Below are 19,256 nucleotides of genomic sequence, written 5' to 3' on the forward strand. Positions count from 1 at the left end.
AGGAAAGAAGATGGCTATCAACAATATTAACATTTCTATACAAAACTCAATCACATAACTATATATGCAATCACTAAAGCTTACTTATAATTGCCATAACTATCTCATTCTCCATATTGTTAAAATGGTTACTATAAACATACAAGGATATCATTACAAAACTTTAGGGCCAAATGTTATAATGGTTAGGTTTCATATTCAAATAAGCATCAAGCATGTCATTACAAAATTTAGAGCCGAGTCATAATTAGGGTTGTGACAGTTTGTATGTAAATGAGGCAAGTTTGATGAAGAAACTCCAAAACTAACTGCCATGAAGTAGGGAATCTCATATCTGTAAAATGATGAAGTGTACTCCCCTTCCAAACCCAAGCACAACAATAACAAATAAATAAATAGAAAATGCAAAAAAGAAACATTTGCTTTCTATTATCCCAATGAAAAGAAATTGCAACATTCAGAAAATAACATGCTACAGCCACATGGGCTTTCTCATCACAATATCTTGCAAGCTAGAGCCACAATATGCACTATTGGAATTGTGTTCAATAGCCCCCGTTCACCTTCTTTTTTTGGAATGTATAATAGCCGTAGAAAATTGTGGAAAGTGAAATCCCCTATTTCTGGGTGCCAAAAGACTAATCGACCACTTTCTCACTTCATAAATTCACTTTATGTCTATAAAATAAGTCACTTTATTTTTATATTTTATTTTATTCCATAAAGTGACTAATAATTTTTCTCCAAAAAGTGACTTTATTATATTTTATTATTTTATTTAAGTCACTTTTAATTAAATTAATTAACATAAAGTAATCCTTTTGATTTAATTTTGTGGACAACTTTATGAATAATTAATCTAATTAATTTATTCCAATCTAAAAAATGGGGACATTACAAGATGCAAGTTGTCGAGGTGTCCTAACTTTACTTCTTCCATGCCATGTAGAAACCTTTTTGGCTTATAAATAGAAATCTGAATCTTCTTTGGAAGATAAGCTGTTTAAATGTATATGAAACCATTTGATAATCATCCTCATATGTTTTGGCAACCGAATTGTTACTGAATAAGACTGGTGCGTTAGCTTGTTGGTCTCCAAATAAGGCTTCTGGAGATTGATATTACAATAATTGAGGATAAGAATGGGTCCATAATTAGTGAATCATCTCATAGTTCATTGATTAAGTCAAATCCCCCATGTTATATCGTTGTGAGTTTGGGATGTTGGGAAGCATGGTTAAGATATAGCTCCTATAAAATATTGATAGATGATTTGATTGATAGTAACTTAAAATTGCAAATAACTCTCTCATATCCAGTCATCTAGGTTTACTCTTAAAGGTTCCATTCAAATTTAATGCCACATTCCTCTTTGGAGCTACGTTCCACGGAGTTTTGGGGACAAGGACAACAAGGGATGTGTTTCTAGTACAAAGGTACTTTTGGGCCAATTTTTAGGGGACGATTGTTAAAAAAATTGTGAAGTTTTTAAAAATATAGAGAAATTTGAAATATCCATATCACTGCTAAAGCATTCATCATAAACTTTATAGATCCTTTGCGAACATGGGTAATTGAATAGAAATCATGGGTATTTTATTACTTTTTGCATTATGAAAATGCCATTTCTTGCCAACTATGACTTAACTTGTATTCAACACTATAATGAACATTGAATATAGCATGCCAACTTTGTTAATGGCAGTCCTTGTATACTAAACAAGTTGTCCATTGTATGAAACAAGATAATCCTTGATTGTGGCTTTGACTATGAAGATGTAGAGATTTGCAATAGGGGATATGTATTTTGTAGATTTTGTGATCATGATTCATCATTGGTTTAATACTTGGTTAGACTTATAGTTTGATGGGGGTTTGGGGGCAATGCCCCTAATGGGGTGAAGGGGCAGCGCCCCTAGTGGGGTTGAGGGGTAGTGTTCCTCGTGGGGTCAGGGGGCAGCCCAAATTAACACCTTCAAAACCACACAAATCTTCATGGCGAACACCATTTTCATATTTTTTTGTAAATCCTAGTGGGCACATCATAAATCAAACAAGCATTGAAAGTTGTAAGTTTTTTTTCTTAAAATTATATAAAATTGTGCCTGGGTATGTTAGGGGATGGCTAGCCCTCCCAAGATTGATGGGGGATGTTGGAACGTCCTCTAGTCATTTTGGGGACAGCTAGTCGTCCTCTATGTCCCTTTTCTGTTTCTTGGCCATCCTTGAAACATTTCTGATTTGTGGCTGAAAAGGGTGGCGGGGAGGGGACATTCCTTGGCCATCTCTGAGTCCCCAAAACATTTCTGGTACAGGGATGAGGGTACCAAGCCAGGGGACATGTCCTCATGGAACATAGCTCTGGAGAGGTCAAGATTGATTTTCAGTTTGCATCCATTCATGTAAGAACATCTATTATGGTATAAACTTATAAAAACTAAGTAAAGAGAATTAGCATCACAGTGATAGGCTTGCAGTATTTTAGAAAAATAAAAAAATTATTCATTTTTATCTCTAGTTCTACAAGCATTTATAACTTTACTCATTTCAAGTTTAGCAATTAGCGTTGATTAGCCCTATAGATTTAGCATAAAATGTTTGGCATCCACTTCCTTTTTATAGGAATATGTCATTTTGAGTTGAAGGTAGAACTCTTTTGTCATCAACAAGGAATTCGTTAAATTCAAAAGATTCAAGTCTGCAAGTATTTAGAGTTTGAGCGATCCCATTATGTGCTAAGGTCTAAACTGGTTTGACATAACAGCAATAATCTTATGAATGCTCTAAATTTAAGAGAAGTCTCATGCTTCTGGAATTTTCATTTGGGTAACTGTAGTGTAAAAACACTCACTGCAAAGAGAAGCATAGCTTTATGCTATAAAATAAATTATGGCCTTGAAGGATTGATAGAGCACACAGACTAAATTGTTAAGTAAAGGCTGCAGACTTAATTATATGACAGCTACTATCCTCATCAACTGCCAATCTCAATTGACACTTAATCCAACTGATAAAGCACGTAGATTAAATTGTTGAGTAAAGGTTGCAGGCTCAATCTTATGACAGCTGCTATCCTCATCAACTGTAGCCATTGATTTCCATGTAGTGGAGCAGATGCCAATTATCATTCTCAATGTTTCGATTAAAACTGCAGTCGACCTGTTACAGTGATGCCACTTTTCTCTTGAATCATTAGATATAGTGCTGCATCAAGATATCAAACAAACCACATAAACTTGCAAGTTTCTGTTTAAGGGTGATAGTGCAATCTCATACCATTGGGTGGAAGGCAACATGGTGTGGCCAGTGAGCCCTAGATGTTTTGAAGGAAAACAAAGAAATGAAACAATATGGGTCTGAAAGTGTAAGGCTCCCTTTCTAAGCATTGACAGCTTGGTAGCCATTAACCTATTCAGGGGTTCCTGTAGGCTAATTTGGTTTATTAGGGAACCTTTTTGTGACTTGGAGACCGTTTAGTCCAACTTATCTGGCATTAATAGGTGTTGTCTCGAGCTTAGTTTGGTAAGATTTGTGTTATGATACTTTCTGGAGTGATTTTAAATAGTTAGTTTGTTTTTACCATATTAAGTGACAGTTTGGACACCAACTTGGTTAGTTGGCAGTGGTTTCACTTCAGATGGTCTGTGGTTGCATTTAATGTTGATTTGAGTGGCGATATTTGGTGACCGAGGGAATTATTTTAAATAATGCTGATGTTTTAAGTTAAATTAAATATTTAACTTAAAGCTTTTTTTAATATTTTAAAATGACTTTATTAAATGGCGTCTAGGGGATAGAAAAGTTGATTTAAGTTGAATTTAAAGGGGGACGCCTACATGGAAGACATAAGAGAGTTTAAAAATAAATAGAATAAATTTTATTTCCCAAGCTAGGCATGGGACTTGGAAAACAGATAAATAGTCTCCTTGAGCTCATTTTGGCATTCATGTTTTGGAAATTTGATGAGAAGATATTGCTGGTTGAACAAAGTTCTTCCAAGGGCTTTGTGAGGACAAAAACCTTCATGGAGGACATCTGTAATGTCCCGTATTGTAAATGCTCTATTTTTTGCCCTAAAATCACAATTTCGAGTAACTTTCCTACTAGAGTTAGGGACATAAACTTAATCATAAGATACCTCTAACTTATTGAGGAAATTCAATCATAGGGAAGCTAGGATAAGGTGACTCGATAGGGTGTCTTAGAGATCCTCTACCCTAGGCCCAAGAACAGATATACCATCCCTCTTGGCCTCATGTGGCTCATGCCATCCATATGAGGTGGTGTACCAAGTGAGGTGTCCTATACACATTCCCCCTCATCTTGCCATCGATTTCCCACTTCCTATGATCAAACTCCTTGGTGTGTTAATTCACCATGATAGAGGGATGAGGTGTATTCATAACAGGGTGCCCCGGAAGCCCATCTCTTCTAAGCCCAAAGGCAGTACCCCTTGTACCTTGTTGGCCTCATGGAACCATTCGGTCACCACCATGAGGTGGCATACCTAGAAGAGTACCCCATCTCCGTACCCCTCTTCTAATCCCTCATTTCCTCTACCATGTCTGACATAAATCACAACATATCATGAAACAGTAATGAGCAGATACAATTAATAATTACTATGCTATGTTAAGCAGCCTAAACAGAAATGTATCATTAATGACTGTGTGCAGGTATATATATACAATTTTCAATATGCCATATATAGAGAAATCATACCACACTACAATATTGGATCGGAGTGCTGTTTATTTCAATATCTTATGTAAAGCCAAATCTGATTCATTTTGTGGTTATTGAATTCTCTTCCTTGATTGATGGATTGTTGTTGAATGAGTGATTGATTGATTGGGTGAATTCATTTGATTGTATGATTTGAGGTATTGGTGAGTGATAATGTAATGACGCACTGGTTTGATATATTGGAGAATGGTGATTGAATGAATGCTGATCTGATAGAATGATTTGTTGATTGTTATTTTCTTGATTTTCTTGATTGGAATGATGATTGATAAGTGATCCTTGAATGATTTGGAATGATCTCTTCAAAATTTCATTGGTGAAATGAAAGGGTCAGCACCTTTCACAAGACTTGAGTCACCACCCTTCATTAGAATTGAGTCATCACCCTTCATTGCTACCTTTGAGGATAATAAATCTTTACCCAAGTTGATCTCCCATGGATATCCTCCTCAAATGGAACCTTCTCCCCTTTATAACTTTCTATGTGAGAGAGACTCACACCTCTTCATCATGTCTACCCTTTGCAAGGGTCCTAACCTTTCATAATTATCACTCTTCAAAAGAGTCACAACCTTAAATATTTATCACCCTTCGAAAGAGTCATAACCCTTCAATGTTTCTGCCCTTTGAGAGGGTCACAACATTTCATATTTATCACTCTTTGAAACCTTCATTATTTCTGCCCTTTGAGAGAGTCATTTCCTCATTTCCTTCCCATTCCTTTTTCCATTTATCTTTGCTTAATTCCTATGCTCCTCTCTTTTTTTACCTTCCTCTTTAATCCCTTTTCAAATGATTACTTCTCTCTCTTATACCTCATGTTTGAGAGAGTCATAACTCTTCATTCCATGTCTTTTGACCATTCATTGACTTAATCACATTTTAATTATATATATTTTAATTATTTTATGTCTATTATTATATATTATTAAATCCTATTTCAAAATGGGGACATTGCAACATGTATTGCTAAAGTGAGATCTTTCCTGGTGGATTTGTAGGTAGTTTCATTCAGAGACTATGCAGAGGCTTTATTTGCAAGATTTTTAGTTGTATCTTAAGATTGTGTTGAAAGAGGAGCAATTGATAAATTTATAAGAACAAAGGAGCAGATTGGGAGCACAGATTGTAGATTATTCCATCCACATTGCTGTCCATACCATTTTAGAGGGAGGCCATACAGCGTAAGGCAGGGCATGAGCTTCATAGGGCTTAACGCCTAGGGTATGAAGCAGTTTGGGGTAGAAATGAGGCTCGTAGGAGGCTTTTATGCTTGGATGACAATCTGAAGGAGCAGCTACAGTTTGTAGGGTTTTGACATAATTTTGAAGTCCCAGTTTGCTGATGCCAGATCAATATGAGTCTCATTTTGTAACAGCAGCAAATGGGTACAATCTATTGCCATTTTGATGTCATGTCCCCTCTTTAGTATGACATGACACTTTACGTGGATTTGCCTATTCCAGACTCTCGTAGGCAGATGGTTGTGATGAGAGAGTCATTTTGGCGTTTATTTGGTGATTGGATGGCTCATTATGCTCTTGGAGACATTATATTTATTATTACTTTTTATTTGGGGCCAAAATGTTATTGAGGTGCACTTTTTATTTTATGAAGTAACTTTTTATCTAAAAAGTGCAATGAGGCTTCTAGAAGATTCTATTATGGATACTTCTAGAAAGTCATGGATACCTCTAGAAAGACTAAGAGGCTTCTAGAAGATTCTATTATGGATACTTCTAGAAAGTTATGGATACTTCTAGAAAGACTAAGAGGCTTCTAGAAGATTCTATTATGTGTATAAATAGACCCCATGGGTCTCTCATTTGGTATCGAAGTCTATTTTCTCTAGTGCATCTACTTGAGCATTTGTGGAGCTTGAAGGTCTGCAAATATCATTGATCTTTGGGAACGATAACTCCCTTAGATTAGCATAACTGAGGAAGTGAAATATCTTCTGAAGGGTTGCGTTATTGGAGATGGTACTCAGCCATTTCATGTTGGATTTCAATTGAAGGTTGATTTGAGGGCTTGTATTTGGTGAATAAGGGTTTTGAATTCATCCCAGCTCAAAATTTGGTACTGCAGCCGCACAGTACGACCCAGGTACGGCCTGCAGCAGGGACAGTACGGTAGTGACAGCAGGGCATTCTTGGGACAGTCCAGTCCTCCTTTCATCAGCATTTCATAATCGGAGTTCAAGGAGCGATTTCCAGGTTCCATTGCATGGTTTTTGTTGTCAATTTTTATGATAGAAGTGCACAGTTGTAACAGTCATATATGTATTCAGAAAACAGTCCATTGTAATCAGACATTGCTATCTTGTAGTTGGATTGATATAGTAGAGAAGGTGCATTGCAAGGTCATTGTTCATGTGTGATAGTTTATACATTCTCTTGTCATAAATTCAGTGCTCATGTGTAAGAGTTTGTAACAGTCATACATTTTTAGAAAATTAGTCTACTGAACAAAGCAATCAGAATTTGGGAAATTCATGATATATTAGCATTGAAGTCCTTGCATGAATATTTAGAGTTTTATTTTTCTTTATTGTGTTACATTTCAATATTGGTATTGTTATCTCAATTGTACTTGATGCTCAAAACAACTATCATATTGAAACACTACATCACAAACAAAACAATTCAGTGCATGCCAAGTGTTTGACAAATTGTCTCAGTTCAGATTTGGGGTTTATTAGTGGCCTTTATAGTAAGGGTCATTACATTTGATGTAATTTGGCCATTTGGGTGTTGCTAATTTTAATGATATATTGCTGTCCAAACTCTGTATCAATTCTGAAAATAAAATGCAGATTGTGGGTATTTCAGAAAATAAAATATCAGTATTTATTTCATCCGGGTTTTGTTGCAAACATTTCTATTTGATTGTATGCTTCATATTATCATTCCAAAACACATTCAACATTCAAGAAACAAACCATAAACCAAAAAAAATGTAGGGTGCATATTACAGAATGCCATGTGGCAGCAGGATGCTCATCTTAGAAGTGAAATTAATTTGCTAGTGTGATAAGGTTTGCAGATTGTTGATATTGATGCTGTGGCATCCAATTGTGTAGCCCACAGGTCTTCTATGTTATAAAGGGAAAATATGATAGCATGCAGATACTTTGTAGAGGAGATGAATATGTTTCTGCAGGAACGACAAAATGCAGATGGTAGAAGATCATGCATCCATAGGATTTTAAGGTGAGATTAAGAAAGATCGGTTCACATGGATCCTTGCATGAGAATAAAGATAAACACTGTTATGATCATAGTAACAAATTAGCAATAACATATGGTTACTTCTAAGTAAACATCACCCAGGTCACAAGCCATGCTGAGTGAGAACAACACAGCCGGGTTATTGCAGGCCTGTTCAATGCTGGATTGACTGGTCAAAACACATGCCCCTTTACAAAATTAAGGTTTTTTTTCAAAAAACTATAAGTTTAGGGTTTAGGGTTGGGCATTCTAAAAAAATTACAGGTGTAGGGTTTGGCATTTTAAAAATAGCAGGTTTATGGTGCTACACACTCTTTTTGGCATGATATAACAATTGTTTTATGAATATTTTGCTAAGTTACCGGTTCCGGTTTGGATTCAGGTTTGGATTTGTGGATTCGGCAAAATTTTTTTTTTTTTGGGTACGGGTACGGGTTCGTCCATACATATATATATATTTTTTAATTTTTTTTTTATATATATATATGTTCAAACTTCAAACATCAAAATTATATATGTTCACAGTTCAAACATACAAATATTAAGATTAAATTTTTTTTTTTTTAATTGTTTTTATTTGTTTTCTAACCTGTGGGCCCCGTTTTTGGGAACCCACGGGCGTGGGTTCACCCGGGTCCTCTTGGGTTCGACCTGGGTCCCACCCGGGTCCTGCCCAGGCGGCTGGGTTCCCTGTAGGTCCCGCCTGGGCAGGACCCGGGTGGGACCCAGGTCGAACCAAGGCTCGGACGAGGACCGGGCACGGATCTGGACCAGGACCCAGCCATTTTTGGCAAGAACCGGTAACTGAGATATTTTGTGTTGTAATTTTCTGTGTATTTCCCATTTTAAACCAAAGTGTAATTAAATCCATGTACACTTTCAGCTTGCTGTGGTGTTCGCATGTAAATATAATGCTTTTATGGTTCATATACACTTTGGACAAGGGCATATATGTACTGGCTGCCCTGAATGTGGTTTGGAAAGTACTATTTTGTTCTTGTCTGCAATGTATCTGACGTTTAGTTGAACCTGGTGCGTTTAGGTTTTTGTGGTTTCTTGCAAGCATACATTTGATTCAACAAATTGAACGATAAAAGTGTAAAATTTTTACTACTATATTGCAACCGTGAATACTATGAAATCAACACTATTGACTTTTCAGCTTTGCACAACTCAGAATTTTTTTTCGGTTTACACATTTTCAAAACCTAACCTTTTACAATAATCAACGGCTAAAATGTATCACTCAACACCCCCATAAAAACCTGGTATTACTGTCGAGCTTCGAACAGCCTCCACTAGTCGCCTTTCTCCATCTTTCTGTGACAATATAGAACAGCAGCTACCATTCTGGAAAATCACGGCCCAGCACTGTAAGTGACCAGTGAATTAAGCCCAAACCTGGATATCACCAAGCTAGGTGTGTCTTCAGCTGTAGACATGTCCAGTAATCACGCGGGGCAAAGATAGAAAGATATGGCTCAGTCTAGTGTCTAGCAGCCAGCAACCTTTCTGTTTTCCACAGCAACGAATGCCAGGCTGCGTGGTTTCAACATGCCCTTCAATGTCCCCTTGCCTGGTATTAATACGGCCTTCAAAGGATAACAGTCTCCTCTGTAGTTCTACTAAATTGGCCAGGTCTTATGCTGCTGGGTGTTGAGGACAACTCCCTTCCAAATACGTGCAGCCTATAGTGAGAACTTCAGCGCTGAGTGTTGTGACCACCAAACACCATAACCTGTGTTTTTCTTCAGCTGGGCGAAGATAGTCCAAACTGTAAATAGCAATGCCCTTCCATACATTCACTGCCTATTGAATTTACTCCCCAGACCTGATCTTTCACAGGCATAGAGAATGTTGCCTTCGAGGGTGATCATCCCCAAAAGCCTGCAAATAATCTCCAGGAAACACAATCTCCAAGATTCACAATTTCCAAGATAATCAGCATTTAAAGCTCTTATTTATAACACCATTTGGGCACATTTCCTAATACACCATAAATGTGGGATAAAAGAATGTTATAATAAAATAACATTAAGGGGACTTTTAATATTTTCTTTCCCAACATTAGTCCCAGCATTAAATAACACTTGGTTAAATATTTGTTTTAACTTTAGAAACTTCTAATTTAATTGCCCAAATAATTAACGGCTCATTAAATTTGCAAACCTGATGACAAATAATGATCACCATAAATACTAGCATTATAAAATGCATCAAATAATCCCAACCACTGAGCCACTGCTGACTTACTATAAATAGTATCTGGAAACCCTACCAAAACACCTCCTATTGGCCTGAAACTGAAATGGCCCAGGCCAAATGCCTCACTGATCCCTGTAAAGTCCTGGTTAGCCCTCGGGACCATGGCAAGATGGGCTAACGACAGATCACCTCATGTCAGGCTAAAAAGGGGGAAATTACATTTTGAAGCAAGATAATGATACAACATCTGCATGGTTTGGAAATGCTTGTTATGGTTTAGTTTGATTTTATTTTACTTGGAGTAGTTTTGAGTATTGCAAAGCCTTGATATTATTTGATAAACAATAAAACTGCGCTATCTGAAAGCAATATGGAAAAACCCTTTACCTTCAGTAGATGACCTTAACTTTTGCTATTCAATATTCAAGCCCTTTGTGTTAATTTGCATTTATTTATTATCTGACATATTCATTAGGGTGTTGTAGCTCAGTTGTTTTCTCTCCATGTGATATCCCAACGTTCCTGCGATATGCCCAACTTACCATCTTGTTGTCGAACACACAGCCACTGTAGAAGACTGGTGTTGATTAGATGAGATTCATATGGGATGGGTTAACAACAGTGAATATTTCGTCATACATATGCACAGTAAGCTGCTAAGATTGAAGGGATGAATTAGCAATAATGATTGGATCAATACGATTAAGAAAGCTATGATACAAATTGCCTAAGAAACACGTAATAATGAAGGGGCACAGATTAATAAACATTAGTTATTGTTAACACCAAAGGGTGCATTAGAAGGTTGCGACAAAGGGTGCATCTACTTGAACTCCCAAGGTATATAGAGAGGGGAGATTGTGCCATCAGGAAATAACTAGGAGAAATTAAAAAGAAAAGCTACTGGTTTGTATGCTGGAAGAATACGGAAAGTTACTATACTGTCAAAATGCCCAGTCTATCAAGGGCAAAAGAAGACTGAATACCTTCTGAACCAGCAAATCATGGAGGAGGGGGAATTATATTACTATCGCAGCCCAACTCGTTTGGGATATATTAGCTACAGTCTAACCAAATCAGAACAGAATCATTGCGGAGGACCAGCATATATATTGTACATTTACTCTGCAAATAAAGAATATTCATTCAAATTATATATGACAAAACTATAATAATCTAAACAGTCGGTTTATGTAGGAACTGTCATTTCCAATTTATCATTCATCAATCAACAAGAAAGAAGGTTCTCTTTAGGGGACATCACACTCCATCTGAATTGTATATGGATTGTTTAACTTGGTAATGTCTATTCTATTGCTAAATTTTTTACTTTTGTATCTAATGCGTGTGCTGTGGAGTACTAGATTTAGAGGATCATCAGTTTTGTGCGAAGGACTCTATTAAGGAAAAAATATCAATCTGTTGTGGCACATCGCTCTTGATTTCTTACATCTTTTATTATTCTATAATCTTTTTTCACCCCAAGCAATAGTAAGTAGTTCTAGAGTAGATTGAAGCTGGCTTTCTTTGGAGGTTGTCTTGTAAAAGTCACATAGAAGAGCATCTGGCTAAAACTGATATAAATTTTTGCTTCAACAGTTGGGATCATGCTTCATGATCTATCATCAGATTAAGAAACAAATGACTTGCACAAAAATTTAACACAGTTTTCTTCCTGAAATTCTTCTATAAATCAAATGGTCTGGAAAACGTTGATTTTATCATTGGTAAAAGGCTAAAAGCTACCGACTTCTCTTTGGTGATCAGTGATTGTTGGTACAACAAATTACCTTAAGTCAGGTAAACTGGAGATCAACTGTAACCGTTCCAGCTATGCATTTAGTTTTATTTAAGGATATTGTTTCAACTTTCAATACATATTTGTAGCAAGTAGGTCATCTGGTGATCCTGTGTGCTGCATGCTCAGGTGTGAAACTAAAACGCAGTTTTAATTATTTCAGTTGTACAAGGGTTTGGGAGACACATTGGATGAGGTAGGGTTGGTATTTTAACAGTGATTGTGCATTGAGTGAGAAAGTGATGGAGGACTCAGGACAGCATAAATGAGGCAATTTTGGAAATGTAAAATAGATGTTTAGAATGAGGAAACTTTGCTAAGACGCACAGGAAACTGTAACTATAGTGGCATTGTTAACTTTAAAATACTCTTTGTGGTGGCCACGTTGGTGATTACATAATATTTTAGTTATTTGGGATGTTAGATAAGAAGTAAGAGGAAAATAAATATAATAAAGTTTTGGAGACGTGAAATAGATGTTTGGCATAATGAAAGTCGAGCAGGAGACATTGAATAGGTACGTTAATGGGAATAATCTTGTACATTGGAAGCATGAAGTGTCCATATTGGTCATTTGTGTCATATTTTAGTCATTTTTCATTTTTTCATGTTGTTAGGAATCCTCATACATTAGTTATCCAAATCATATCAAGCTCTTTGAGCTTTATCATTTTATATGTGACTACTGTTATTTTTATGAAATAAATTTTTTGCCATTGATTCACAGTTAATTAAGATTGTCATATGTGACTGCTATTATTTTCTTAATCTGAACCATATGGTTTTGTTAAACAGATAATTAAGATTGTTGTATCATATTTGATTACTATTATTTTCTTGAAATAAAATGTTTGGTTTTGATTCAGCTTTTAATTAAGACAAAGTTCTAGTTCCTACCTGCATTTACTACAATATACTTCTTGCAACTTGGGTGTAATATAATAATAGGAATGGAGATGTTTGTAGAACTCTTAACTACTGTTGAATTCATTGGTCTTGCTTTTTATGGTTTCTTAGTATTGTGACGCGAGCATTAAAAATGGCATGATCTCAATATTTTCCTGCTATTGACTTTCCAGAGAACATGTCTTTAAAATAATTTTTGTGGTTGAGATTGACAAGGTTGGGTTTGGAAATGGAGTCTGGGACTGTCAATGTAGACTGTGAGATGCAGAGAACTGTGCTTAATCTACCTAATTATACGACGAGTTTTAAGAGAAACATAGTTTAAATTTTAGTATTTGTAGCTTCACACAGGCCTTTGTGCTTTAATTTGTTCAATACTAACTTGTTTGAATACATACATTTAACAAGTTTCAGATATTGCTTTTAGTGCTAAGTTGCTAACAGAAAGCAGCTTGCCTGGTAAGCACTCATTCATGGTAATTCGATTTCTGATAATTCCTTGGTATGTATAATAGTTACTGATAGATGTTGATGATTGATCATTACAAACTGAAGTCTGTTTTCTTCCTAAAAGCTATATTGTTTGTATCTCTTTTTCTCTCTCAAATGACAGAGGGAAAACACTACACTAATCATGGACCCACCCAAAGACACCTTGGGAAAAAACAATCTGTAAGAAATGTAACTTAAATGAAGCAGAATTCTTAGGATGGAACATACTTCTTTATAACTAATTTGCAATATTATGCCATTCAAGTGAATATGTTTTAATCTGATTAGTTTGCTGATATGACAGTGATGCATTTTACTGTAAGGTAGGATATGAATCAAACGATAATTGTATTGGTTGAAATTTCTCATTAATTACTGTTTCCTTTGGTTAATAGGCCCTGATGGATACCAACCAGATGCATATTCTGATCAAGTTATTCGACTTGGTTGGATTGACACGAAAAGTGAGTTTCCTAATCCTAATGAAGAGGTATGCTGTGTCTTATTTCTGCTATGTATTTATTTGATGCTAGAATCAATTACCGTACACTTACAATGTTAAATGAAGTGCATATATCACATTGCGTAGAATGTTGTACATCTTGCATTATATTATCTTTAAAAAAATAAAAGAAACATATAAATGCAGTAGTTGAAAGCAATTTTGAGTATGGTTAGAACAGTCATCAATAAAGACGTATAAACTAATAAATCGGATGTTGATAAGAATGCTTGGATTGACTATATTTTGTGTGAGGTACATTTTACACCCAACATCAGCTTGTACTTTTGGGGTGTGTGTTTGGGTTGTTGGATATATAGGGAACATTGAAGGCTGACATTGTTAAAGATATGTAACTAAAAATGGAACTTAAGAAAACTTAATTGGAAAGGTAGCAGAGGGAACTAATATATGGCAAGAGGTATTCAAAAGACGAGGTGGTGACAAAATAGTATACAAACATAAGAATTTGCAGTTTGAGCTGTTGGATACATCTCATTACTTAACAAATCCATATATGTCAAGATGGGTCACTGTTAGCATTGTTGGAATCAAGGAACACTGAGAGGGGGGGTGAATCAGTGTTATGCAATTTTTAACTTTGTTAACTTGTTCTTTCAACCACTTGATGCAAATGCACAATAATAGAATATTAAAATAATGTTAATTTTAGTATTAATGCTCAATAGTGTATATTCTATTTTAGTTAGATCGTCTTCGATCTTCTCAGCAGTTTCTTATTAGAAACTTGCTATTATTGTAAATATCCTTGTATTATTTATGAACGTCTTGCTCATTCTGTTAATCAATCAATTCTTTGAAATCCATTGCGTGTCTCGCATTGTTTTATGGTATCAGAGCTATAGGAGAAATTTTTTCGGAAATTTTTTAATTCTAATTTCCAATTAGTGGAAATTTTCGAAATTTTTTCTGGTGTTTAAAAATCCGTTTAGGTTTTTTCAGACGTCTAGCTCCTGTGATTTTTTCTGGTGTTTAAAAATCCTTGTACAGTCGCGTTTTGTTTTTCGAGACCTGTTTTTCGGCAGTGTTCGGGTTGGCGCGCAACCTGCAGAGTTGTCGTGACTGGTGCTCCGCTTGTTCGCGACCTCCGGCGTTGCGACTTGCAGACCTGCAACTTGTGTTCGGCGTCGTTAGGCGTCGTGTGTACTTGCAACTTGTGTTCGGCGTCGCACGCGTCTGCAAACTTCGGCGTCGCCACCTCCAAGCGTCGCGACCTGCAACCCTCTGCAACGCGCGACCTGCAACCCGCACCCTCTGCAACGTGCGACTTGCAACCTGCGCCCTGCAACCCGCGACCTGCACCTTCGGCGACGCCATTTTCTGTGAAAACCATGGCGCCCACGACCTTCTGCAATTTTCGATTAAGGTGTTAACTTTCCAGTTTTTATCGAAAATCAATTTTTTCTTGCAGATTCTTGGTGGGTTTTTTGAACACCAATCTGGGTAGTTGTTCGTTTTTTTTGGGTGCCTCGATTTTCGTGCCTCGTTTTTCAAGCCCGCGGATCGAGATTCTGACACCAGATTCCTTTTGGGTTTTTCGCACGAATTTGTGGGTTGTCTTTGGATTCTTCTGGGTTAGCCAGGAATTTTTTTTGGGAAACGTGCAAATGGCTTCTCTCACCAACTTGATGTTAGAAGGCAGTCAACGCTTTAATGGCCACAATTACAACATCTGGAAACAGCGTATGTTGACCATTTTTGAATAGAGGCATCTTGACCAACTTGTTTTGGGAAAAGAGCTCAGTCTTGGTACACCTGGTGCAGATCAAGATAAGTTTGATGAACGCAATCGGGAGGCAGTTGTCATGTCCCCTCCTTGATCGTTATTTATAATCTAAATGAAACAATTATTATTATAAACTAATATAATCAACAAATGATTATTTGAAATTATTAATATTTAATTATTAAATATTATTATTAATATTTATTAATATTTAATTATTAAATATTATTATTATTATTCACAAATTAATATTGAAAATTATTATATAAAAATTATTTAGTAATATGTGAATCACATTTTATTATTAATAGAATTTAATATTGTTAATACAATTAATATTACTAATGCCCTCACAATTAATTTTGACAATTCCTTGTGTTACGAGTATGACACTTTTTGGTATGGCCTCACAACCTCGGAATGTGTAATGTACCCAACTTAACCTTACAACGTTAGTACTTCTTCAATTTTGTGAAGTCTCTAAAAGAGACAAAATTGCAAAATGAATCGAAAGGTCATTAAAGGAAGTAGACAAAGAAATGAATGATCTATTACAATCATATCTTTATAATCCAGACTCAAAACTATAAATTAACAAATTATCATACCAAGCTGATCAATAAGAATGATTAAGTCATTGTGAGAGGTAAAATGTATGATTGGAGATCATCATGCTTAATACGGTTACATGAAGTTGACCATCACTGCATATCGACCATACTTACAAAGAGTAATCAACACGACATGTTGTCAATGGACAATCGGCAAAGAGAAGGGTTGGATGATCAAAGATACCATAAGCATCACTGTGAAGAGCAAACCAGATCGAGAATCAATTGTCATCAGCAAAATCAAAGATATCCAATGCAGAACCATAACAATACAAATCGTTGATCAATGAAGAATAACAGCAATATCAACCAAAGACAAGGAGAATCCATATCACAATCAAGAAGGAAGAAGACTAAACAAACATATGTATAGTCACCAAGCAGAATTAATGGTGAAGATCATCATCGGTCATCAATATTTCAAAGATCGACCGGCTAAGGCATGAACTGATCATAATAGAAGATAATGATTGGACCGATATCTAAATAGCAGTAATAATCAATTATCATCCACAATCAATATCATAAGAAGAAATACGGCATGGAATAAACAGTGATCAATAAGAATAATAATGACTACCTATGTTAAACATAAACTAATGTCCTTGTGAAAAGACATGAAGACAATCCATTGTCAATGATTAGCAATAATGAATGGGTGTGTTGACTATTGTATACAAACCCGAAATGGATTAATGCAGCGTTTTGAAGTATTATGGAGTGATGCGATTAAGAAGAGACATGAGTCATGTCCTTTACACGTGATTCCTCATCCCAAGTACAAGATATAAGAAGGCAGTTCTATCATTCAATTCGGGGGATCGAAAGTTGTTTTTAATTTTATTCTTGTATCCCAATATGGATCTGCTCATTAAAAGCATCTGTTGGCTAAGTGTCAAAGCAGGTTGCATACATTTCAGGATTAAAATAAGATACAGCACCACCATTGCAAGCTAATACAATCATATTGGAAACAGCACCATTAATTATTGTTGCAAGCATATAATTTAAGATTAGGGATAGCAACATATCACAGTGAGTGATATCCTCATATACCTCTGCACATTCACAAAGACGCATATTGAACAGCAGATCCACCGTATCATTCTAAGAAATATTTGGAAGGTAATTTCATTAGTTTAAGGACCAGGATCAGACACAGCAAGCATATCAACAAGAACATTGCAAATTCATATCGGATATACTAGGAAAACAGAGATAATCATTCGGTTGCATTGCGCCTAGCGCATATACATATATATATTGATCAAGATCATTTTATGCCTTAATGCTAGACCCGTGATAGCATTGATATTGACTTCATATCATTATATTATAAGTGGGAAATCATTGTGTATCAAATCATTATTGCATTGATTATCTTTATTTACAAGTATTTACAAAGAAATTGAGGAAAGAAGTCTCTTGCAATTGATTCTTATGAGTTAAATGTTCCTACTTCATAAATAATAACATAAGGGGACATTACAGCAGTTATGCTTTTCAAACTTTCAGTGATTGATGATCAGTTACCGCAGATTCCTTCCGGCAAGACAGCTTCTGACATCTGGAAGCATCTGAAGGAATTGCATGAGACATCCGACAAGAGCCGAGCATTCTTTCTAAAGAATCAACTGTTCTCCATTATGATGGACGAACGTATGTCCTTACAGGAACACCTCACGAGGATTAAGGACATTCGAGATCAGCTCGAAGCTATTGGTCGGACTATGGAGGAAGAAGACATGGTAGTAATCACTCTGAAAAGTCTTCCGAAATCGTATGAACACTTCATTGAGACCCTCAATATTACTTCCACTAATGTTGATCTGAAGTTTTCAGAATTGTGCACCAAACTTCTACAGCAGGATCGCTGGAAACAACAGTTTGGTAGTGGTACTACATCAGCCTCCTCGGAAAATGCCTTCACAGCTCAATCCTTTCAGAAGGATAAAGGCAAATTTCAGTCCTCTCAGTCTTCTCAGCAGAAAGGCTCTTCTCAGACACAGGATGGAGCTAAGAAGAAGAATGTGCAGTGCAATTACTGTCACAAGTACGGCCATATGAAGAAAGATTGCCGTCAGAGGCTCGCTTCTGAACAAAAGAAGCAGGGAGGGTCACACCAGAAGGCGCATGTTGCTGAACAGTCCGAGCAGAAGGAGTCTGCCTTTTATGCCTTTATGGCTAAGAGGTCTTCAGATCATGCCAGGTCTTCTGCTTGGTACATCGACTCTGGTGCATCACGTCACTTTTCTCATCGGCGTGACTGGTTTATAGACTTCTCACCTTTCAGTGATTCCGTTGTATTTGGCGGAGGTGAGGAGTATACAGTTGTTGGCAGAGGCACTGTTCAGATACAGTTTGGTGGCAGGACTCTCCTTTTTCTGAATGTGTACTATGTTCCTGGAATGGAACTTAATCTGCTCTCTGTCAGCCAGATTATGAGGAATTCTCCTCAACTAGATGTGGTGTTCAGTGCTCACAAGTGTTCCATCATTGATCGGGAGACTCGTCTTACTGTTGCTGTTGGTTTAGAGGATCATGGCCTATATAGGCTTCTTGACACTGGTGATTCTCCTGAAGTGGCTCTGGCAGCTCGTGTTTCTCCTCTCAGCACTTTGTGGCATCAGAGATATGGACATCTCAACATTTAGTATCTCTCTCAGCTATCTCGGGAGGGACTTGTTTCAGGGTTACCTGATATTGAGACTCAGCATCTTGGAGTATGTGGCCCCTGTCAAGCTAGCCAACAGCATCGGACTTCATTCACACATGGAAAGTCTTGGTGCGCATCTAAGGTACTTCAATTACTTCATGCTGATATTTGTGGTCCTATGAATACATCTTCTGTTACTGGTTGCAAATATTTTTTGCTTATTGTAGATGATTTTAGTAGAAAGATGTGGGTGTACTTTCTTAAGCATAAATCAGATGTATTTAGTATCTTTCAAAAGTTTAAGTCCTTTGTTGAAAAAGAGTCTGGACATAGTATCATTACTCTTAGGACAGATAACGGGG

General features: G+C 36.4%; 1 protein-coding gene across 6 annotated transcripts in view; it reads left to right on the top strand.

Moving 5' to 3' along the window:
- LOC131043895 (uncharacterized) overlaps window positions 1-19,256 on the top strand; it is a 115,928-nt gene that overhangs the window by 44,359 nt on the left and 52,313 nt on the right. For 4 of the 6 annotated variants that reach the window (XM_057977125.2, XM_057977126.2, XM_057977127.2 and 1 more), the window contains exon 2: window positions 13,774-13,868. In XM_057977125.2, coding sequence (XP_057833108.1) covers window positions 13,774-13,868 — 95 coding nt within the window. The remainder of the gene's footprint in view (window positions 1-13,773; window positions 13,869-19,256) is intronic. The other 2 variants (XM_057977129.2, XM_057977131.2) reach the window with 1 other exon arrangement.

The sequence above is a fragment of the Cryptomeria japonica genome, chromosome 3 (genome assembly GCF_030272615.1).
Source record: "Cryptomeria japonica chromosome 3, Sugi_1.0, whole genome shotgun sequence".
Classification (NCBI taxonomy): domain Eukaryota; kingdom Viridiplantae; phylum Streptophyta; class Pinopsida; order Cupressales; family Cupressaceae; genus Cryptomeria; species Cryptomeria japonica.